At 56.6% G+C, this 23,181-nt stretch overlaps 1 protein-coding gene across 1 annotated transcript in view; it reads left to right on the plus strand.

Annotated features, from left to right (window-relative positions):
* The first annotated feature begins 145 nt into the window (after positions 1-145).
* LPIN1 (lipin 1) overlaps positions 146-23,181 on the plus strand; it is a 29,866-nt gene continuing 6,830 nt past the window's right edge. Inside the window, exons 1-14 of the mRNA XM_006106639.3 lie at positions 146-335; positions 1,185-1,492; positions 1,676-1,801; positions 4,156-4,263; positions 7,713-7,842; positions 9,315-9,633; positions 9,980-10,073; positions 10,837-11,024; positions 12,394-12,487; positions 13,369-13,438; positions 16,436-16,528; positions 19,916-19,995; positions 21,645-21,771; positions 22,784-22,932. Coding sequence (XP_006106701.1) covers positions 213-335; positions 1,185-1,492; positions 1,676-1,801; positions 4,156-4,263; positions 7,713-7,842; positions 9,315-9,633; positions 9,980-10,073; positions 10,837-11,024; positions 12,394-12,487; positions 13,369-13,438; positions 16,436-16,528; positions 19,916-19,995; positions 21,645-21,771; positions 22,784-22,932 — 2,009 coding nt within the window. The 5' untranslated portion in view covers positions 146-212. The remainder of the gene's footprint in view (positions 336-1,184; positions 1,493-1,675; positions 1,802-4,155; positions 4,264-7,712; positions 7,843-9,314; positions 9,634-9,979; positions 10,074-10,836; positions 11,025-12,393; positions 12,488-13,368; positions 13,439-16,435; positions 16,529-19,915; positions 19,996-21,644; positions 21,772-22,783; positions 22,933-23,181) is intronic.

The raw sequence follows: 23,181 nt of genomic DNA on the forward strand, positions 1-23,181 counted from the left end.
TTTCCTCTGACCCAGTCTCTGAAGTCACATACGCAAGCCCGCCTGGGCTCCGGTGGTGGCGGTGTGGGGCGGGTGCAGTCTGCATTTCCCGGTGGGGAAGAGCAGGCAGGACCAGGCTGACCGACTGCGACCTGGAACTGTGAGCTCTCTGTGGCGTGTGTGCGATTCAAGTGCACGCGTGTGGAGGCGTGGCCGGGGAGGTTTGTTTCCTGATGTGGAGACGTGCGTTTTTCTTCCAGGTTGACATAGAAATCAACGGGGAATCTGTGGATTTACACATGAAGCTGGGAGATAACGGAGAAGCCTTTTTTGTTCAAGAGACTGATAACGATCAGGTAAGGAAGGCTGGGGGTCAGGGCCACTTCCTCGCTCCGCGCAGGAGACAGCGGGGTGTGGGTGGAGCACGCTGCCGGCTCCCGACGGTGCGGACGGTGGCAGCAGAGGAAGCAGGCGCTGTCTGTCCTGGCATCTGAGCCTGATGGGCTGCTGTGTGCTGAGTCCACAAGACTCGGCAGCTCGGCTGCTTCCGTGGGCTCACCGTTTCCAGGGGGACAGAGGAACCCAGTCGCCTGGCCTGAACCCTGGTCCATAGCATACAGATTGTACTGCTGTCAAACGCAGATGGCCGAGTGGTCGATTTTTGTCTAGTGAGTGACCAGATTGCTTGTCTTTTTATTATTTTATTTTATTATTATTTTTTAAAATTCTCACCTGAGGATATTTTTCCATTGATTTTTAGAGAGAGTGGAAGAGAGAGGGAAAGAGACAGAAATATCGATGTGAGAGAAACACATCAATTGGTTGCCTCCTGCCCGCGCCCTGACCAGGGCCCAGTCTGCAGAAGAGCCTGCAACTAAGGTACGTGCCCTTGACTGGAATTGAACCCCGGACACTTCGGTCCGAAGGCTGACACTCTATCCACTGAGCTGAACCGGCTAGGGCTATTTTTATTATTTTAAAATGTCTAACAGTGTTGTTGAGATAATTCTCATACCATACAGTTTAGCCATTTCAAGTGCTCAATTCAGTGTTTTTTAGTGTTTTCACCGATGTGTGCCCGTGATACCGGGCAGCCACACCCCCAGGTCACGGGGACGTTGTCACACGGGCGCCCCTCTGGCTCGATCCTGCCCCTGAGGCCCGAGTGCACGAGCCTCGTTGTAAACAAGACTTTCCGTCCTCAGGAAGTGATCCCCACGCACCTGGCCACCTCCCCGATCCTGTCGGACGGGGCCTCGCGCATGGAGTGCCAGCTGAAGAGGAACTCCGTGGACCGGGCGCGGAGCCTGGACTCTGGTGTGGCGGCCCCAGCCCTGCCTCCCGGCGAGACCCCCTCCAGCGGCTCCCTGGTGAAGAAGAGACGGAAGAGGAGGAGGAAGTCCCAGCTGGACAGCCTGAAGAGGGACGACAACTCCAACACGTCGGAAGACGAAGACATGTTCCCCATAGAGATGAGCTCCGACGAGGAGCGGGACGCGATGGACAGCAGCAGGTAAACGTCGGTCCGCGGGGACAGGGCCCCTGGAGACCCGGGCGACGTGATTTTCAAACATGATTCTTACAATCCCCCCACCCCGCCCTGTGGATGCATTGAAAAACGGACTCTTGCCTTTGTTGTGATTCTGTCGCTTTTAATGTTTGACTTAAATCTCCCTCTTTTTTTTTTTTTAAGCAGAACTCTTTCTAACGACATACCTCCATTCCAAGAAGATGTTCCCAAGGAAAACGTGCCCCCAGTCATGCCTTATTCTCAGTCATCATCGTACCCTAGTTCCGATAGAGAGTGGTCACCCAACGCCAGGTAAGCTGCCGTGTGCGTTTGCGCGTTTGCACGTGTGGGAGTGCGTGTGCGTGTGTGTGTGTGTGCGTGTGTGGGTGCGCTCACCTGTCCTGGTCCAGAGGATTTGAAGTCAGCTAGGAGGCATGTTCCATAGAATAGAAACATAAACCAAAGTGAAATTCGTTAGGACAGAAGAAGATGCAGGTAGAGCAGGAGGTGCAGAGGGGGATTAGCAACATGTGCAGGCCCCGCCTCAGAGCTGAGATGCAAATACAGCGCTTAGCTCCCTGGGGTGGCGTGGGAAGGAGAAGCACTGGTGAAGGGTCACAACGCCAGTGGTCACGGAGGACACAGGCGACAGCCTTCCCTGATCCTTGTCTCCAAAGTAAGATTCAAGCAGCGAGGCTGCTTCAGGGGCCACTGAGGCCGCTCGGACGATCGCTTCTCCCTTCTCCCCGAGCTCAGTCACTCTCTGAGTTCAAGGGTGTTTATTTCCTGGAAATGAGCCCTCACGTCGGCTAGACTTCTGGTGTGGGCAGTTTTCAGAGAACAGGGGAGGGGCTCATGCAGCTGCAGCAGGGGCCACGGCACAGACACAGCTACCCAGGACCCCGGCATTAAAATCTCACGGCCCAGGGAGCACTGTTAGGGGAAAACAGCCAGATGCTCCGGGGGTGGTGATAGTGAGAAAGAGGCGGAGAAATGGCCATCTCAGTGATAGGGCAGGACAACTGGGTTATTCTTATTCTTTCTTCTTTTTTTAGAGAGAGAAAGGGAGAGGGAGTGAGGGAGGGAAACATCGATGTGAGAGCGAGACATCGATCAGCTGCCTCCTGCACCCCCTGACCGGAATCGAACTGGCTACCTTTTAGGTTCACAGGATGACACCCACCCACCCCGCCCCCCGGGCCGGGCTATTCTCACGCTTCATGTGAGACTTACCTCTGGTTGACAGCGGTTGTGGGGGCCCCTGGAGCTGCAGAGCTTCCTGCCTAAGCCTGTTTCCTGCTCACCAGGCCTGGTTTCACTTTCACCCGTGTGATGCGTGCATGACGCAGCACAGTGAGCTGGGTGGAGGGGTGGTGCTGAGCTGCAGGTCAGGGAAAACAGGCTGCATCCTGGCTTCCAGCCGGGACTGGGACGATGAGTGTCAGTCAGCCGGCAGCCAGGGTGGGGCTGGGGGCTGGGCAGTCCCCTCACTGAGGTCTGTCTGTCCTGTCCAACAGCAACATCATGCTAGCTACAGACGTAAATTAAAATGTTGTAGCAGCCATCCTGGAAAAGTAAAAAGACACTGAGGAAGTGAACTTCAATGATGTATTTCATCTGACCCCGTGTATCCAAAATATCATTCAGGTAGTCAGTTTTTAAAAACATTATTAGTGGGCCGGTCGACATGGCTCAGTGGTTGCGCTTTGACCTGCGAACCAGGAGGCCACGGTTCGATTCCCGGTCAGGGCACACACCCGGGTTATGGGCTCGATCCCCAGTGTGGGGGTGCAGGAGGCAGCTCTCATCATTGATGTTTCTCTCTCTCGCTCCCTCTCCCTTCCTCTCTGAAATCAGTAAAATACATTTAAAACCAGTGTTCATGAGCTATTTCACATTCCATGTGTGTGGTAGGTCTTTGAAGTCGGTGTGTCTCTCACATGGACGCACTTGCCCGTTTGGACTGGTCACCTTCCCGTGCCCAGCCGTCTCCGGCAGCCAGTGGCTCTCCTGTCGGACAGTGAGGCGGGTCCCGTCCCGGAACCTCGGACATTCTCTCCTGGGGTCCCTGGAGATAAGCCCCCCGGAGGGGAACACAGGACTGAGGAGGAAAATGGGGGGTGTTGGGCACCAGTGGGTGGAAAACATGTTCACTCTTTATTAATGCTAAGAATTTAGGTGTTTCAAACACAACCCCGAAGAGGTTTTCTCTTTCCCGTTTTCCTCTGCGAGTCCGGGGTGACGACCGTGTCAGCTTATGAGGGTCCGACCACTGTCCGATGCAGTGACCAGCTAGGATGAGCGGGCACACTTCCATTCATGGCATCATGTGTGTTCCTTAAGGGGACAGCTGGCAGCACACACAGTCAGACCACACGCCCCAGAGCCGGGAGGAAGCCCTGCGCTCTGAGCCACGGAGGGCGGTCCTTCATGGGCACGTGGATGCGACAGAAAGGGAGCTGGGCCTCGGGCAGCTTCCTGTTTTTGCGGTTAAGAGAGTTCATGTTGATGGCGATGTCAACAGAGCTGCTCGGCTGCGGTCAGGGGCCTGGGAGGATCGTCCCTTACAGTGTCACCCCGGACGGCGGTCCTGGGACAGGTAGGAAATCTGGTTTCACTTCATTGACCTGTGACCTTTTTTCTCTTCATGTGCATCCGGCATCCAGTAGCCTGATAGATTGCAAAAGGACGCCCCCTCACGTGGCCGTGGCGGCCGAGGGCCTGCTCTCTAGCTCTTGCCCTCCACAGTCGTCCGTCCTGCACGCTCTGGAAAGGTAGCGGGCCCTGCCCCACGGGGTGTCTTCCTAACCAGCTCTTCACTGACTCCTCCACGTCTCCTAACCGCTAACCACAATCACTTACGCAGAGAAACGTGTAGATTCTCTGAAGCGAACATTTATATCTAACTCTTACAGATCTCTTCTGCCGACTAACCAAATGACTGATGATGAAAACACTCAGTTTCTTATTCTCCTTTCATACTGATTAGACTCTTTCTAACTTAGTACGAACTTGGAAACTCCCTGGGAATTGTGGTTTGATCATAGAATTTTTCCTAATTCTGTGACGTGCCTTCAGAATAGAATAATGAAGTACAATTTGGGAAGGTGACCTTTTGTTTTGTGTCTGGTGTTGCTCAGCCGGTAGGCTAACACGGTTTTTTTAAAGGACATTATTTTAGAGAACGGAGCTTATTATACATGTTTAAAGAGCACGTTAGACTCGCTGAGTCGCGGCATCGGCTGTTTGCACGGTGCTCCTAGAATATTTGGAGACGAGGACAGGACGGAGCCTATGTCTGGTCATAGGTTTGTCTTCTCGTTGGACGCAGTGGTCTCAGGCTTCTGCCCTTTTCCCTGGGGGTTGCCCACGGCCTGACCGGCCTGCAGTCCTGCTTTCTGGAACGAAGGGGTTCACTTTAAACTTCCGCGAAGGAAGCTAGGATTACTTTTAGATGGGAAACTGCTTTTCCTTTTGATGAAAGACCCACATCTCAGGATGTGCACGTGCAGAAGAAAGGCCGTTTTTAAATGAGGTGGACTGAGCTGTGAGCAGCGATAGCTGATACGCTTATTGGAACCAGCAGACATGCTGAACACGGTTGTCTGGCTAGTAAATGCGTTACTAAGAAGATCAGTCAGCGACCTCATCAGCTTACCTTTTGGAGCAGCCCTTGATCTCAAAAGGCTAATATTTGACAACAGAAACCTTCCCCGGTTCCTCTTCAGCGGGTCCCAGTCCCCTGGCGCAGCGGAGTGTGTGTGTGCTGAGCACAGGCGCCTTGGAGGAGGGCTGGCGAGGGGCCGCACTGACTGCTGTTACCTACCGAGCGGTGGGACGTGCAGCCTCTTTCCGCCACTCACAGGGCGAGGCTCTCTGGGGGTCTGCGTGGGCACACCGGGCGTCTTGGGGAGCCTGTGGCCTTCCTGCAGGGACCAGGGTGTCCGGGTGCTGGGGTGGGGGGCTCTGGAACTGTGGGTGTTTGCATGCTTCCGGAGCAGAGGGCGGCAGATGGCACCCCGCTGGCCTCATGGGGGTGGGGAGTGGGCCGTCTCAGGCTGCCTTCGCGCTCGGATGGCAGGACTGAGTAGCCTCGGCAGACGACAGAAGGCGTCGCCCACAAGCCTGGAGCAGCCGCGCTCTGGCCTTTCACAGAAAGTGTGGGAGCCCCACCCTAGAGCAGCTCGGCCGAAAGGGCTGCACTGAACTCAGTGGCTGAGACAGTTTAGTCCTCAGACTTGTAACAAGTTATAGAACACAACAGAACACAAGCTGCATTTAGTGTGACAGATAGAACGGCAGGGGCTCAGAACAAGGGCCCGCAGGTGTGGGTGAGCTCTGGGAGGGGGGTGTCCTCCTGGGACGGCTTCGCCAGGCGTGGACACAGGCTGCAGTGCAGGTGCAGAGGCCCCGCCGGAGGCCACGGCCTGTTCGCTGAGGCTGACATCACTGTGGACATGCTGGTCGGCGGGCGCTGGCCCTTGAGGAAAGCGTGAAGACGGGGCTGGAGGAAGCAGAGAGGTGGGCAGGTGATGACCCTTGACCTCTCCGACGTGTGGCTCCTCCCTGACGGCCTGTGCTGTGTCCCATTTCATGGGCCCCTACCAGGTGCCATCTCGGGACCCTCACCCCACAGCGACATGTGTGCAGAGGACCGTGGGTAGGGGCCCCGGAGGAGGAAGCCGGCTCTGTACGCAGGGGGGAGGGGGCGGGAGGCTTCCCTCGTCTGAAGGGCTTGCCTGAAGCGAGGCAGGAGCAGTGCGGCCAGTGAGGGTCCCGATTGGACACAGTTATGTGTCATCAATGCGCTCTCCGTGTCCTGACAGGGAAGCGCATTCAGACGGGTGGACTGTCCCTCAGCCAGGGGTTTGACTCGAGGGCCACAATGGGTTCTTAAACTGGACCGGAGAGCCGGAACAAAAGCATGGATGGAGTGTTTGTGTGAACTAATATAAATTCAAAGTAAACATCATTACATAAAAGGGTACGGTCTTTTTTTTTTTTAGTTTTATTCATTTCAAATGGGCCGCATCCGGCTCGCGGGCTGTAGTTTGCCCACGGCTGGGGTGGACTGTCCCTCAGTCAGGGGACGGAGCCCGGCAGTGAGGCGCTGAGAGACCAGGGTGGGGAAGGAACCGCGGCAGCTTCCTTTCCTGCTTCATCTGAAAACTCCGTCTCACCCCAGAGCGAGGCTGCAGGAGGAGAGACAGGAGATGCTCCCAGGGGCGTCTTCCCAGCTGGGTGTGTGCACTGCTGCGGGGATTCTGTGGGTCAGTTGGTCACTCCGGGCCGGTGACTCGGGCTGGACAGTGGTAAGACCTTGTTCAGGTCTCAAGAAGGAACATAGAGAAAACAGAGAGGAGAACAGCCACGGACACTGAGAAGCCGGCCTGGGGCCGAGGCCTTGCGACGCCATCGCGGAGGGGCCGGCGGGTAGGAGCCCGGTGGTGTCCTGGCGGCGGACTGTTTCCTGAAACCTCACGTGGAGGCTGCTGCCGCGTGAGCGGTCCGGTTGGCACCGGTGTGAGCGGTCCAGTTGGCACACGGTGCTGTTTCCTCTTTTCAAAGCCAGAGCGGACTCTGCCCTGTTCTGAGTGTAGCCTAGAGGGGGCGCGTCGGAGGGCCAGCGCTGGGTGCTGTCGAGCCTGGATGGGCGATGGGGGACTCGGGAGAGTGCGCCAGCCCGAGGGAGGGCGGCTGGTGGTGGAGGAAAGACAGTCTCTCTCTTTCCTGGCTCTTTTCATCTCTCTCTTTCAATCTTCCCTTTTTAACGCTACTTCTCACCTTCTCTACCGGCAGCGGGCGCACCTTCCGCCTGGACAGCTGCCTGTGGGCCCCTGGTGGCCGCAGACGGGACACGTCCGGAAGCCATGCTCATAGGGCAGCGATTTCCACCCGGTGCTGAGGGCCTTGGCTCTGTCGTCAGGGGCCTCGACCCCTTTTGCCTGAAATTGTCAAATAAAGAATGACAACAGCCAGTGCAGCAATAGCCCTCTGGTATAAATGAATCAAAGTTACTATTTTTGGGGTCAGATGGGCAAAAAAGAGAATATATTTTTGGCCGTGCTGCAGAATTTTAGCAGTGTATGTACCATGGGATGAACAAGGTTGAAAATCGCTGTCCTAAGGGAATGCCGGCTTGGGTGCCTTTTCTGGGCTGTTGGCACCATAGATTTTAAGAAAGGTTCTTCCTGCTTTAATCCTGGATTTGTGTTTTGTTCAGTCCTTCAGGTTCCCGCCCTTCGACACCTAAAAGTGACTCCGAGTTGGTCAGCAAGTCGGCGGACAGGGCGGCGCAGAAGAGCAACCTGGAGATGCTGTGGCTCTGGGGGGAGCTGCCCCAGGCCGCCAAGGTGAGTGCCCCCCGTTCCGCCCCACCGCGAGCCGCCCCTAAAACCTAGAGACGGACACTGTTTCCCTCCAAGAGACTTTACTTCACAGGCCAATGTATTTTAAGAATCTGGAATTATTATGTTTGCAGCTGTGTGTGTTTTGCAAAAAGGATTTTAAGGCCCTGGGACGATGCCACGGCCTCTCGTATCCCCAGTAAATGTTTGTGGCCCGAACGAATGAGCGGGGAGCGAGCGAGGGCTGGCCTTCCTGTTGAGACTCAGGATGGGCAGCTGCGTGGAGAGCAGGCCGCTGGGCTGGCGCTGGTCCATGCCCTCGGTGGGTTATATTTAGCTGTCGTCACGGGAAGTGCTGATTCCGCTGCCTGCAAACTGCTGACCCAGGCAGCGCCCCCACCCCCCCAAACCCGTGTCACTGGTTGCTGGGGAGACGGTGTGGAAGTGCAGACCCATCGCTTCTGGAAAGCGGGTCCAAGCACAGGCCCCGGCAGCACGTTCCTCTGTGCCGGGAGCCGAGCTCAGACGCAGGGCTGAACACGCTCCCCCCCCCCCCCCCCCACTTCTAGTGCACAAATCGCCTTTGGGTTTTGTTTGGAGGAATCTTTTCCGTGACTGGAAACTCCTTGCAACCAGGTGCCAAATTGTCACTCATTCACTCACATTTGGGGGTGAAATATACACACACACGGAAATGCCCGGATGGTAAGTGCTCAGGGCCATGCATTTCCCATGGTGAGCGGGGCCATGCGACCTGCACCCAGACCAGGGAGCGGGACCCCCTGGAAGCCCTCATCTTTGCAGAGGCTGCTCACGCTGACCCCCCGCAGGGACAGACCAGATCTTTTTTTTTTTTTTTTAATATATTTTATTGATTTTTTACAGAGAGGAAGGGAGAAGGATAAGGAGTTAGAAACATCGATGAGAGAGAAACATCGATCAGCTGCCTCTTGCACATCCCCTACTGGGGATGTGCCCACAACCCAGGTACATGCCCTTGACCGGAATCGAATCTGGGACCCTTGAGTCCGCAGGCCGACGCTCTATCCACTGAGCCAAACCGGTTAGGGCCAGACCAGATCTTGACTCCAGCAGCAGAGGTTGGCCTCGCACGCTCATCGGGTCGTCTGTAACCGTGGCTCAGTTACTCTGGTCCCCATAGCAGGTAGCATCCCCAGTGGCCACACTGCCCGTTCTCCTGGGCGTCTGGGCTGCTGCCCCCTGCTGGCCATTACTAGCCTCGCTCTCTTCTGCTCGGCAGTTGGCGTTTTAAGTCACAGTTCCTCTGTGTTGGCACGACTGTTCTTGGCTTCTGGGCCCTCTGGCAGGTGCGGAAATCGCCAGGTGACCCCGAGCTGGAGCCCGCTGGGCGTGGACAGTGGGCAGATCCTTACCTGGCCAACTGGGGTTCTTGGTTAACTCGCTTTTTCTGCTTGTGCTCTGACCCCTCCTCCCTCTCCGCCTGCCCTTCCATCCAGTCGCCTACACACAAGATGAAAGACTCCAGCCCGCTGAGCAGCAGGAAGTTCTCGGAGAAGATGCACTTCCAGGCCATCCACAGCGAGCCTCCCGAAGCGTTTAGCGACCCGTCGCCGCCGCTGGCCGAGGCGCCGCCTCCGCAGCCGCTTTCGGAGCAGAGCAAGGAGCAGAGCAAGTCTCAGACCGAGATGCAGTTTGTGAATGAGGAGGACGTCGAGGCCTTGGGAGCCGCAGCCCCGCCCCTGCCTGCCACCGAGGAGCCCAAAGCCCTCTCCGCCCTGGCGGCGAGCAAGACGGACTCGCCGTCTAGGAAGAAAGGTGCGGATGAGGCTGCTTCCCGCCCCTCTGTTCCCGTGGGCGCTGCAAGCTCCGGTCCTGCCTCCAAAGCTCAGAACACGGACCCGTGACGTCTGTCCTGTCCGGTCCCTGCCCTTTTGCCGAATATGTTAGTGAAGAGAATTTAGTCGTAGGCAGTGAGACGTGAAGGAGGTCTTGGGGGGTCGTGTGGTGAACCCTCACTTCACAGTCCGGGCCCTTCTGAGCTCCTCTGAACACCGGGCTTCAGTGGGTTCCCCAGAGGCGCTTGGAGGTCAGAGGTTGGAGGTCAGAGGTCGGGGGTCCCTGGGCGCGGCTCTGACCTGCTCCTTTGCTCTTTTGTTTGCAGACAAACGAAGCCGGCACCTGGGGGCGGACGGCGTCTACCTGGACGACCTCACAGACATGGATCCCGAAGTGGCCGCCCTGTATTTTCCCAAAAAGTAAACCTTCTTTTTATTCCTCGGGCCGTGTTCCGTGATCTGAATGGGGATCTGTGCGAGTTCACTTTTTCCTCCGGTTTGATTTGAGAATGGGAAGAGGTGTCCTGACAAAAGCAGCCAGTACAGAGCGGGCTTTCTCTGTAGACGTGGTGGGGGGGGATCTCCATGTGGCCGGCTTCCCGCCGTCGGAGCGGGAAGGAGGAGGAGGCTGTCTCCCCTGATGATGCGGAGGTTGTGTGTGGTGGTCTGTGACCCACCGATGACCCCGAGGTTGTGTTGTGGTGGTCAGTGACCCACCGATGACCCTGAGGTTGTGTTGTGGTGGTCAGTGACCCACCGATGACCCCGAGGTCGAGTTGTGGGGGTCAGTGACCCACAGCCCGATTCCGTGGCAAAGGCGGCAGCTGCGTGGCCCTCTCTCCACGGGAGGGTCCGTGGCCCATCCTTAGTTCTCCTGGGGTTTGCAGGGAGGGCCAGGTCCACGGAGGGTGAAGCCCAGAGCTGTGGCCTCTGAGGAGTGTGCTCGATCCCCTGTCTCTCCACGTGGGTTTGGGGGGGTTGCAGGGGATGTGGGAGCAGAAGCTGACTGTGCTCTCTGCTCGGAAAGCCTTCAGGTGGTCTTTGTTTGGTGCTTTAATGAGAAGTCCGTCCCAGGATGGAGCCATTTGCTCTGTGGGGGTCTCGGATTGGAGTCCTTTCACGTGTGTGTGAGACCCTAGACCGGGAGAATCCTCAGAACACCTTCCCCTCTTCCTCCCTCCAGCGGGGACCCTTCTGCGCTCCCCAAACATGCCGACAACGGAGCCCGGTCAGCCAACCAGTCCCCGCAGTCCGTGGGCAGCTCTGGGGCCGACAGTGGTGTGGAGAGCACCTCCGACGGCCTGAGGGACCTGCCGTCCATCGCCATCTCCCTCTGCGGCGGCCTCAGCGACAACAGGGAGATCACCAAAGGTACTGGCACCTCGGAGCTGGTCCTCAGGCCACGAGCACCCTCTGGTGGCGGCTGCTGAGAACGCCCGGAGGCCTGGCTTCCATCCTTAGTTCCAGTCCGGCTGCCGCCTCTGCATTTGGTGAACAGCAGCACATGTGACTCACTGTTGCTCACGACTCACGTGCTGCTGGCTTGCCCCTGGCGACCTTGGGTTCTGGTGTTCACACGTGGCTTCAGGCAGCAGCCAGGCCACCGGGGTCGCTCGTTGTCAGGCGCGCCTGCTGAGCCCGCCGTGTGTCCTCGCCCCGTGCCAGTCCTGCGAGGCGTAGGGCCTGCAGCCCCGTGGGGGAGGCAGTGTTCGGGGACACCGTGCACTGGAGGGGTGGGGGCAGCAATGCTGTGGGTGGAGGAGGGGCCCAGCTGGAGCTGAAGGGTGCTCCCAGGTTGGCATAGGGGGTGAATGGGTTCATGGCGTCCATCAGGTTCATAAAGCGATGTCCCAGTCCCCGCAGTTACATGGTGAGGTGGCCCAGGATCCCAGCCAGTGCAGCCCGCCATTCCCCCTGACATTCCCCGAGGAAACCCGGGAACTCACTCCCCCCCCCCCCCCCCCGTGGTCTGAATTGCTCGCAGGGAACGGGGTGGGTCCTGCACTTCTCCCGCTGCCTCTCATGAGCCTCCTTCCTGCCCCGAGATGCCATCCTAGACCCTGTCTCCTCCTGAGCTCCCTTCACGCTTTGTGGATTGCTTCCCACCAGAGACTGGGGCCCCTTATTCTGCCCTTATTCTGGCACCTGACCCCGCTGATCATCACCCCAGTGATGAACTGAGGTCGCCTCCTGACCTGGGCTCCCTGCCAGCTCTGAGCGTGTGAGGCTGTGTCAGTGCTGGGCCTCACGTGGTCCCCTGCCCTTCCTGGGGGTGATGGTGGTCAGCACCCCGCCCGCTGGCATTGAGCGAGCCCTTCTGTGAGGCAGGACACTGCCTTCCGCTCTCGCCCCCACCCATCCTCACAGTCCCCGTGGCAGGCGAGGGAGCTGAGGCACCTGCCCAGGGTCACAGCAACGCTTGTTGCTTAGACCTGCTTCCCCAGGTGTGTGTGCAGACTGTATTCCCACCCCCGCCCTGCAAGCGTAGGAACCCCCTGAGGGGACGTTTCCCCACATCCTCCCTCCGCCCGGCCTCCCTTCGCTCTGCACAGATGCTGCCCCCAGGCAAGGTGAAGGTCCTGCCCTTACAGGTGCACGCGAGGACTTCCCGCACAGGGGCACGCACAGGGGAATGTGTAAACTCCCAGGAAGCTCACGGGCGCGCGAGCCAGTGAAATGGGCCTGTTCTTTGAACCAGATTGTCCTTATCTCTCCCTCTACCCCTGCCATTGCTTCCCAGACGCGTTTTTGGAACAAGCCGTGTCGTATCAACAGTTTGTGGACAACCCCGCCCTCATCGACGACCCCAACCTGGTGGTAAAGATCGGGAACAAGTACGTTTCTCCCGCGTCGTCTTGGCGGTGGCAGATGCCCGTTCGGTGTCAGCTTTCCAGACGGAGACCTGGACGGGAGCCGTGGGCACTGTTCTCAACGTGCATTGTTCGCTATGAATCTGTGTTCAGCCGTGTGACTGTCAGCGCGCTGTGACAGTGACTGGCGCTCTGTGGCTGGTGGGCTGGGTCTTGTGGGTCCTAGTGCTCACCTGCACCGGATTTTATGTGGAACGTGTACAGTCCCGGGCCTGGGGGACTTGGCCCGAGTGGCCCGCGGGGGTGACGGAACGGGCAGCGTGTCCCCCCTTGAGAGCCGGTCTGAGTCGGGCGGGCAGGTGTTTTGTAGCTGCTGCCGGACTCCCGGAGGAAGGCGTGGGTGTTTGCGTGTTAAGCTCGGGGCTCTGGTTGCCTTTTCCTCGAAGCCCGGCCGGCGATGCCACAGGCTCTGCTGCCTGGACAGCCGCTCGCCCCGCAGTGCGGCCACTGCAGGGGGGACATGAGGGGAGGCCGGGGTGCGGGCAACAGCTTGGGCTCTTCATGGACCCAGCTGGAGTTCCAGAACCTTTCACGGCCACGCCTCATGACATTGGCTTTTCAGTCTGGCCTTGGGTCTTTTAAAAGTTTTTTTTTTTAATTATATATATTTTTATTGATTTCAGTGCAGAAGGGAGAGGGAGAGATAAAAACATCAATGATGAGAGAGAATCATGGATCGGCTGCCTCCTGCACGCCCCACACTGGGGATGGAGCCTGCAGTCGGGCAGGTGCCCTGACCGGGAATCTGTCTGTGAGCTCCTGCTTCATAGGTGGGTGCTCAACCACTGAGCACGCTGGCTGGGCAGGCCTTAGTCCTTTGACGCTTCTTTCGTTGTTTCCTGTAGGTATTATAACTGGACCACGGCAGCCCCTCTGCTGCTGGCAATGCAGGCCTTCCAGAAACCTCTGCCAAAGGTGAGCTTGAACCCGAGAAAGACAGGGTCACCAGAAACATGGGTGGTTGGAATTTAGATTTTATTTTTAAAACCACAAAGTTAATTATGTTGGGCTCTTTCAAAGTTCCCAAGCATCAGGGTCAGGGGTTCGAATCTGCTTCTCTTGCCCCTCAGAGGCCACGGCTTCCCTTGCACCCTCTGTGCCCCTAGCAGGTGCTCGTCTGCTTCGGTGTCAGAGAATCCTGCTGCCTGGGCTCCCCAAGGTCTCATCTGACCTTGGAGAGTGTGCGCTCGTCCTTCCTTGTGTGTGAGTGTGTGTGTGCGCGTGTGAATGTGTGTGCGAGAGTGTGAGAGTGTGTGAGTGTGACTGTGTGTGTTTGAGTGTGTGCGAGTGTGTGAGTGTATGTGTGAGTGTGTGTGTGTGAGTGACAGTGTGTGCGAGAGTGTGTGTGACAGTGTGAGTGTGAGTACATGTGTGAGTGTGTGTGTGAGTGTGTGACTGTGAGTGAGTGTGTGTATGTATGAGTGCGTTTGATGAGTCTATGCCTGTGTGTGAGTGTGTGCGCATGCGAGTGTGTGTGTGAGTGAGTGTGAGAGTGTGAGTCTGTATGTATGAGTGTGTTTGATGAGTCTATGCTCGCTCCTTGTGTGTGTGTATGAGTGTGTGTGTGTGAGAGAGTGTGCGTGGGTGTGTGTCTGATAAGTCCATGCTCGCTCCTTCCTTGCGTGTGTGTGTGTGTGTGTGTGTGTGTGTGAGATTGTGTTTTGGGATTTGGGGATTGTGACCTATCTTTGGGGGACTTTATCTGTGAGCATTCTGCGTGCCCTGGGCGGAGGGCTTGCTTTCCTGGGTGGTTTCGTTTTGTCTTACCAGGTTCCTCACAGTGTCTGTGGCCCTGGACGCATGTTTATGTTACACACTTCAGCTCTTACAGTTCAGTAAGAGAAAAGATGAGCGCCATGGAAACGCTGCTAAAGGATTTAGTTTACAGACCAGGAAATGCACACGACTTCTAAACGGAAAGAAATGCGTCTCTGTGATGCGCATCCTCAGCCTGTTTACAAGCGTGTCAGTAGCTCTGACCACCTTTGTGGCGTTTATCTGACGTAGGGTTGTTCTTATGTGCAGAGCCTGTCAGTCTTCTGCAGCTCTCGGGTTTTGTGTCCTGTTCGGAATGGCCCTGCTTGCCCGTTTCCAAAGCCTGTGGAAATGTGCCCGTCTCTTCTTCTAGTACTTTCTTCAGTCTTCGATCCATCGAGATTTTATTTGGAGAGCGATGGGTGAGGCAGCAGGAACCCAGCCACTTTGTCCAGCTGGTTATTGCGTTGGGATGCGTTGGTTGCAGGGACCAGGGGCGACGAGTGGCTTAAGTAACGGGGGTTTCCCTCGCACATAGTAAGACTCTCAGCGGCTGGTGGTCCCGGGCTTGACGAACCTGGGTTAGCTTCTCTGGGATTTTCTTGGCTTTCCCTTCAGGATCTCGAGGTGACGGTTCTCCGCGTCGCCTTATGCAGCCACATCCAAAGTAGGAGGGATGCAGGCAGACCTCTCCCATTTCATTGGCCACTTGGTCACATGCTCACCTTCCAGTCGGCTGCTGGCAAGACAGCGGTGACTGTGAATGGTGCAGACCAGCTGAGGTTCGTTTTCTGGATTGGAGGCTGCCTTCCCGACGGATCGCAGCCTGATCCTCGAACAGAGTTTAGGGCGTGTTGGCAGGAAAGTCAGAAAGGGGGTGATGCCCCCACGGAGGCAGCTGGCAGGGTTGGCACAGCTGCCCGGTGACTCCAGAACCTTTCATTCGATGCCTCTTGCCCCCCTGACGGGCAGTTACAACTTTACCGTCTAGTGCACTTCTCTGTGAATTTACGTTTATTTCTGAACGTTGTCTTTTGCCCTTTAATAGGTTTATTCATGGACCAACTGCATTTTGAAAAGTCAATGTGGTTTTAAATACACTTTACTATTGAGTAAGGCTGTGTCTTCTTACTACCCTCCCGAGAATGGTCTTGGCTATTTCTGTGTGTTTTCCCCGCGAACTTGGGAATCCGCTTGTCCAGGTCTGACAGGAGTCCTGTTCGGCGTTTTTCATTGGGGTCTGACCTTGACGGGCGCATTAGGAGGGGAAGGTCCTCCACCTCTTTACGGGGGTGTCAGGGGGCTGTTCGTGAAGCGGGTCCGTGTGGTTTGCAGGTTGTGGGTTTTTGTGTGTTCAGGTTTTACTGTGTGTCGGGTGGGAGTGTTTTAAATGATAAAAAATAGCACACTTCCGGCCAAATATGTGAATTGCTTATCTTTCCACTTCCCTGCAACCTGTTGGGTTGAAAGACCAAATCCTTCTTTCATTCCTCGCTGATGGCAGCTGCCTGGAACAGTTCTATAAACCGAGGAAGGGAAATGACCTTGACCTTGGGGCTGGGATTAGCCTCAGGGAGATATTTTGTTCTTTGGAAAGACTTAGAAAATGGTTAGTTATTATGGAATCTCCCCCATCAAACTTCCATGTCTTTAGGGTCAGCGTGCGATTTTTTAACACTTGAGATTTTAAATGCTAATGTTCAGTTTGTCGAAATGTACATTCGCTAACACCATCCTGTGGCTTTTACCCCATGTTATTAACATGCCCATAGAATCACTTCATTTCTTTATTTTATAACGATCACTTTGAGAGTAACAGCACCTTAACCAGCCAGCCACTGTGATTCGAAAACTTGCGGTCTGACTAATCACTAATGATTCTCAACGCTTTCTCTTTTTTTTTTTGTTGTGTTGCATCTTTTTGTTGTTCGTTTATTCCTTTGGCATCTTCTTAAGTCTTCATGCCTAAGTTACCTTCACGCGATTTTGGACGCCATTAGGTTTTGCTTCTCGAAAATTTTTAATTCACACGTCGTATGTTGCACTTCCTCTTGTTTGTTTGAACCTCACTTCAGTTTGCATGTGTCTTTTGGTTTGACTGTGCTGCGTTGATCTTCTTTTGGTTCCGTTATTTATGTTGCCATCCATTTAAAACAGGCCACGGTGGAAGCGATCATGAGGGATAAGATGCCCAGGAAGGGAGGAAGATGGTGGTTTTCGTGGAGGGGAAGAAGTACCACGATCAAGGAGGTAAGCGTGAGCGCCAGGGAGCGTCTGGGCATAGCTCAGTACGTTTCGGAGTTTCTCAGGGTCTTCCTCCCCCGGCATCCGGCATCCGCAGAAGCCGGAACACGGAGCTTTCGCCCCGGGGTGGGAGGGCATCACGGAGCGAGCGGAAGCTGGAGGAGAAGGGCCCGAGGGGAGGGGGGCCGAGCAGAGAGCTGGCCTCACCTCCTCGCTCTGCTGCCTCTTAGCTGGGAGACCCTGGTCCAGTCACACTTTGTCAAAAAGTATTTTACTGATTTCAGAGAGGGAGGGAGAGGGAGAGAGAGATAGGAACATCACTGATGAGAGAGAACCACTGGTGGGCTGCCTCCTGCACACCGCCCCCTGGGGATCAAGCCCACACCTGGGGCATGTGCCCTGACCGGGATTTGAATCATGACCTCCTGGTTCGTAGGTTGACGCTCAACCACTGAGCCATATACCAGCGGGGCTGGTCCAGTCACTCTTCATCTGTAAAAAGAAGGGATTCACCCTGATAGTGAACCTTTTTTCAGGTTAAATATTTTCCTCTGCGTGTGAGGATCGTTTCAGTGAGGTATTCACGGCTGTAGGCTAATCACCATCAGCCCGTACTTTACACTTGGAGTGCGGGAAACGAGTTAAGTCGGCTCGAGTGAATTGCGCGTACTCCGCGGGAGCCGTCTTTAACTCGGTTCATATAGATTTGCGGTGGAGTGCGGGAAACGTGTAAACTCGGGCCGATTGTAACTGCGTATTACCAAATATTTGTTTGTAATCCACCCTTTTGGTTGATGGAACAAAACCAAAAGACAGAGCCATCTTATATTTTGGCGGGAAATTCACCCGCACTCCAAGTGTTTAGTGGTGTCAGGGTACACGTGGCTTTGCTTTCCATCGCTGTAAATTCGTCCCTGTTTTCAGACCTTCATCTTCCTCCCAGCCTGTCCTCCCATCATTCTCTCTGCTCTCATGCCACGTGTCCCCGGCTTTCCCCTCGGGCTCAGCCCCCCACGAGGGTTCTCGAGGGTTGTCTTGGGGTCCCCTCTCCCGCTTTGATTGCCTGCTTCTCCCTGGGCAGCCTCACCCACGCCCCCATGAGGACCCCGTTTCATTTCCAGACCAGACATTCTTTTATATTCGATGCCCATTTAGCAAGTGGCCAACTAGGTAGGCATCTCCATGCGATTGCTCCAGGACACCTCAGGCCTGTCGTTTTTAATACTGAGCTCACAGTTTTCCTGCCAGTTTCTTCGCTGGACCATGTTCAGAAAGTGGGGTCGCTGCCCACCCACAGGCTCGACACTTCCCTTTCCTCACTCTCACTTCCGTCCCCCGCCAGGTCCACCACTCACCATCCTAAGTATTTCTCAGATTTTCCAGTTCTCTCCACCTTCACTCCCACACATCGAGGCTGCCGTGATCTCTCCCAGGATCGCTTCCAAATGAACTGCTTGGGTCTGTTCTTGCCCTCTCTCCATCCTTCATACTGTAATCACAGTGTTCTCTTTAGGAGACTGGTACAGTTTATGCTGCTCCCGTCTTAGAGCCTTGTGGTGGGTTCCCAGGGTTCTAATTAAGACCCCTGTCCTTAACATGGTCACAAGATTTGGGTACCCTAGTCCCTGCTCCCTCTTTAGCCTCATCTTTTGCATTCTCTCCCCCGTCCTCTGGGCTTAAGCGTCACTGGCTGAAAGCACATTCTACCCCAGGACCTTTGCACGTGGTGTTTCCTCTGCCTAGTGCTCTTAGGACCCTTCTCGTTCCTCTTCACTGAATTAGCTGGCAGATTAGTCTGCTCTGCTCTTTGCTGCTCTCAGAGCCAGGCCTGTGAACTTTTCCTTCATTCATGACTTTGTCAGGGTTTGTAATTATACACATATTAGTGTGGGTATTGGATGAACACCTTTTCCCCTGTAGGCCCCTACCCCCAGGCAGGCCGAGACCATGTGCCTTTGATTCCTGGGTGTCCCCGGTATCCACTGGGACCCAGAGCGGGGGTCGGGCAGATACTCGTTGGGGGAATGCTGATCGCTTTTGGAAGAAACCCCAAGGACAATGGCCAGGCTGGTGGTTAGAAGAGTAAAAGCAACCTCAGTAGCTCAAGTTCTGTCCCGTTAGTTCAGAGGGAGGAGGTGTGGGAGGACCTTATGGAGATGAAGTTGTTCTCCGCCGTCTCCTGCTCGCAGACCTGAGCTTACTGACTGTTCCACTATTTCCAAGGCACCTAACCAGCTTGGAACAAACACGTGCTTTACCTCAGGAGACAGAGAGCCTGGGGGCCTCTCTAGGTCCCTACAGGAGGGCAGCCTGTTTAGGATTTAGGCAGACGGCTACTTCAGAGACCTGTTCATTGTAGAGTATCCGGTTTCTCACCAGTTTGGGTTGAGGGGAGCGCCAGCATGAAATAAGGAATAATTAGGACATTAAATATTTCTAAAATAAATGTACTTATTTCAGATCGATAGCTATTTAGCAACCAGACTAACAAAGGATCGTTAATACTGAATTACCTGCCTCCACAAATAGATGAAAAATTACCGGGCATGTTATCACACCGATTATTTGTGTGCCTAGAAAAAGCTAAAGAATGTTTCAAAGTACTTAGAACTCATCCTATGTTGAGATGCTCACCTGCTGTTATATTTTTTATATCAGATATTTTTTTAAATATTAAAAATTAACCTACCCCCTGAGCAGATGACCACAAATGAGACCGAATTGAACATCCTCTGTCCTCTGACACTCCTCTCCGGCCTCTGACCTCCCCTGGCCCGTGGTGCGTGGCGTCTCCTTTCCTCGTGGCTGTGGGCTGGCGCTGTGTTCACCCGCATCATCGCAGCCCTCGGGGCAGCGTTAGGGGTGGAGGTCCCCTCCCGGTTCACAGGCGGGAGGCCAGGCTCTGGGGCTCCGTGACTTCCCCCGGATCCTACGTGAGAGAAGGGGACCGGCCCAGATCCCTCAGAATCCCGGGGCGCCCCGGTCCATCGGAACGTTTTCTATTAAAAGTAGGCAGCATTGAGAAAGAGCGACTGTGTCCACATTTTCCCAAGAAAATACGGTGTGAGAATATTTCAGGCGCCTCTGTCAGCAGTTATGAGGACACATTCTGAGAGCCCTCGCGTCTCCAAGCAGCCCTCGATGCCGCCTTTGCACGAAGCTACAGCGATGATGAAGTGTGGCTCGGTCCACACACACTGGTGGAGAACACTCACTTCTGTTCTCAGCTTCAGTGTGTGCCTACGTGCAGAGGGCTCGCAGGGCCCTGCCTGCCCGGGCCGTGCCGTGGGGAAGGCTCTGGGCCCTGGCCTGGGCTCAGGGGGTGCCCATCGGGGCCCCCAGCCCCGTTCTGGTGCTTCTCTGTGGTGCACCCTGATCTCCTTTCTTCTCCAGGAAAGTAAGCCGGAGCAGGGCCTGGCTGGCGAGAGCCACAGCACCGGGGAGCAGCCGCCGCCGCTCAGCATGGCCACCAGGTACCGTGCCAGGCGGCTTGGGGTGGCAGCGCCTTTCCGGTTCCCGGGCCAGGGCACAGGCCTGGTGGGTGCTGCTGGCACAGTGCTCGCCGAGCACCACGGCCTTGGACCCGGTGGACCCGGTGGCGGGTCTGGGTCCCACCGGCTGTCGTTTGTTGAGGGACGTGGAGCAGTGTGTTAGGCTTCCCACCAATCAGATGGAGACGGTTGCTCCCTTAGATACTGATTTCCAGAATCAGCGTCAGGCTGACGTGGTGGAATGTAACCAGCGCACTCTTGGTTCTGGCCGCGCGAGAGCAGCGGTGACACTGGCGGCGGCGATGGCCGACAGGGGCAGTCCCTTTCCTCCCGAGGAAGCGGCCGTCCTCTGTGGTCCCCACGCCAGGACTTAGGCTGCTGCCTTTCTGCGTGCGACGTGGGTCCCTGTGAGCCTGGCATCGGAGGCGTGAGATGTCGGTAACGCCGGCCAGCGTTAGCCGAGTTTCGTCTGCGAGTTGATCTGTCTGTGGGATCGGGTAGCTCTGCTCCGCGGGCAGTGCCATGGCCGCTCACGCTGCGGCTGCTGTGTATGGGCACTGAGAGCGGGTCCCACCCCTCCTGCCATCGCCTGGCCTGGCCGTGCTCCCGGCGTCGGCAGCGGGATGGCGCTTCTTACTACTCAGCGGGCAGGGAACGCTCACAGTTAACTGAAGGCGAGATGCATATCCTAGTCCTGATCCTCTTTGTGCCTGGGAGGCCCAGCCCCTGCCTTCACATGGCAGGCTCTTCATCGAGGTGGTTGGGCGGTCACTGAGCTGATGTGATGCCCCCAGTATGTTGTTGCTTCGTAGGAGAGGTGGGCTTAGAGTTCAAGTCTTCAGACTCCCTCCTGGCCAACGCCATCTCCCAAACTGTTACATTTCTAAGTTCACTGTGGGGAATAGAAACTTGGGCAGGTGGCAGGCAGGAAACGGCCTGATTTCGCCTTTGGGCCGATGACACTGTGGGGCCCCGATGACACTGTGTTTGAAGGTGACGCGCTTTCTGTGAGCCATTTAAAGAAGAGGCACCTGCTCCCCCCGCACCTCCCAGCCCCAGACGGGCGTCCGGAGGAGCAGGAGCCTCGCGTGGGTTCCGTGCAGGCCCCCAGCCAGGCGCCTTGCTCCCGGGACGGCCCGCTCGGGGACTCCGGGAGGGGCGAGTCCTCCGTCTTCACTGGCATCACTGGGGGGCCCCAGAGTCCCTAGTTACTTGACGTTGTGGGTGTGGAGAGGAGACCCAGGGGGCTCATCAGTTGACGGGTAGAAATTCAGACTCCAGGCGCCTGTCCCGCGGCCTCGGTGGGATGGAGGTGGGGGGAGGGAGCGGGGAATGTGCGCGTCCTTCCAGGCGAGGGGGTCCGACCCTGCTTCTCGGGGAGAGGGCCTCTTGGCGCCTCGTAGAGCGATGGTAGCTGGTGACAGGTCGTGGCTGGGAGAGCAGCCCCTTGAGTGCGAGAGCGTGCGGAGGGGTTTAGTGGGCTTGTTGGTACCCGCAGTGGCCTCTGGTGAGTGGCCACGCGAGGCAGCGCTCAGGGGAGACCCCGAGCCTGCCATGGGTTCCGGCCGAAAGCGGTTTTCATGGCCACCCAGACGCATGTCCTCATTGGTGACGACATCACTGTGTTCTAGAATGAAGCAGGAGTCGTCCTCCAGCGATGAGGAGCACTCAGCCGCCAGGCCGTCCAGCGCCCCCCTGATGCCCCTGATGTCCAACGTCGGCTACAAGAAGACCCTGCGGCTCACGTCGGAGCAGCTGGTGAGCGGCTCCGTCCTCCCTGGCCTGTGTGTGACCCTGGCCTGCGCGTGGCCCTGGCCTGGTGGCGAGCCCAGCCGAGGCACGGCCACTCAGACTCGCACGCGATGGTCTGGGCGTCCCTCCGCTCAGGCTCCCACTGCTTCCTGCCGCGCTGGCATCCCAGAGCACCCGCTGCCCTTTTGGGATCCCGTGTCTCTGCCCCGATGCGCACGGTCCCGGCCGGCTCCTCAGTGTCGCCTCCCCTCACCTGCTCTGACGCAGCCCCAGACACTCCTGTTTCATGTGCGGGAGGAGGTGCAGCGCATTCACCCTGAGGTGTGGGTGACGGACAGGCCAGACCAGGTGTTTGGGTGTTTGCACTGTGAGAGACATGCGTTCATCCCCAGGCCTGGAAGGAGCCTCCCGCCTTAGCAGGACGGGAGCGAGCCCTGCTCAGGGCCCCGGGCACAGATTCAGAGGACGCATTGTGTCTTCCAGAAAAGCCTGAAGCTGAAGAACGGCCCCAACGACGTGGTGTTCAGCGTCACCACCCAGTACCAAGGCACCTGCCGCTGCGAGGGCACCATCTACCTGTGACGGGCCTGGAGAGCATCATGCTGAGCGAAATAAGCCAGTCAGAGAAAGACCAGTGTCACATGATCTCACTCATATGTGGAATCTAATGAACAGAATAAACTGAGGAACAAAGTAGATCCAGAGACGTGGACGCGTGGGACAGACTGACCAATCTCAGAGGGAAGGGGGCGGGGGGAGAGATAACCAAAGATCTTATTTGCACATATGCACACCCATGGCAGACAGTAGTGCGGGAGCCTCGGAGGGGGCAGGAGTGGGGAGGAGGGGTAAATGGGGAAAGAAAAGGGGGCATCTGTAACACTTTCAGCAACAAAGATAATAAAAAAATTCACCTCTTTTCCAAATAAACCCCAAAACTCCTAACCCCGCTTCTCGTGAAACGAGCCAGCAGCCCCCGTCTGGGCCTCCCCTCAGGAGGACGCGTTGTGTCTTCCAGAAAAGCCTGAAGCTGAAGAACGGCCCCAACGACGTGGTGTTCAGCGTCACCACCCAGTACCAAGGCACCTGCCGCTGCGAGGGCACCATCTACCTGTGGAACTGGGACGATAAGGTGATCATCTCCGACATCGACGGCACCATCACCAGGTGGGTCCGGCCGACGTCACCGTGACCCCTGGGCCTGCGCCAGCCCCTCCGTCCTCTGCCTGTGGCATCGGGGGCCTGTCCCGCCCAGTGTCTGTGCAGGGGCTGCTCGGGGGTCCCCGCCGCCTGGGCCCAGCAGCTCCTGTAGGGCTCGCTGGCCGTGCCTGCCCGGGGGGTGGCGCCTCCTGTTCTCGTGGACGGGGCTGAAGAGCCTGCTCAGTGGCCTCTTCACGCCGGTTACGGTCCAGACCC

Source organism: Myotis lucifugus, unplaced genomic scaffold, assembly GCF_000147115.1.
Source record: "Myotis lucifugus unplaced genomic scaffold, Myoluc2.0 scaffold_874, whole genome shotgun sequence".
Lineage (NCBI taxonomy): Eukaryota > Metazoa > Chordata > Mammalia > Chiroptera > Vespertilionidae > Myotis > Myotis lucifugus.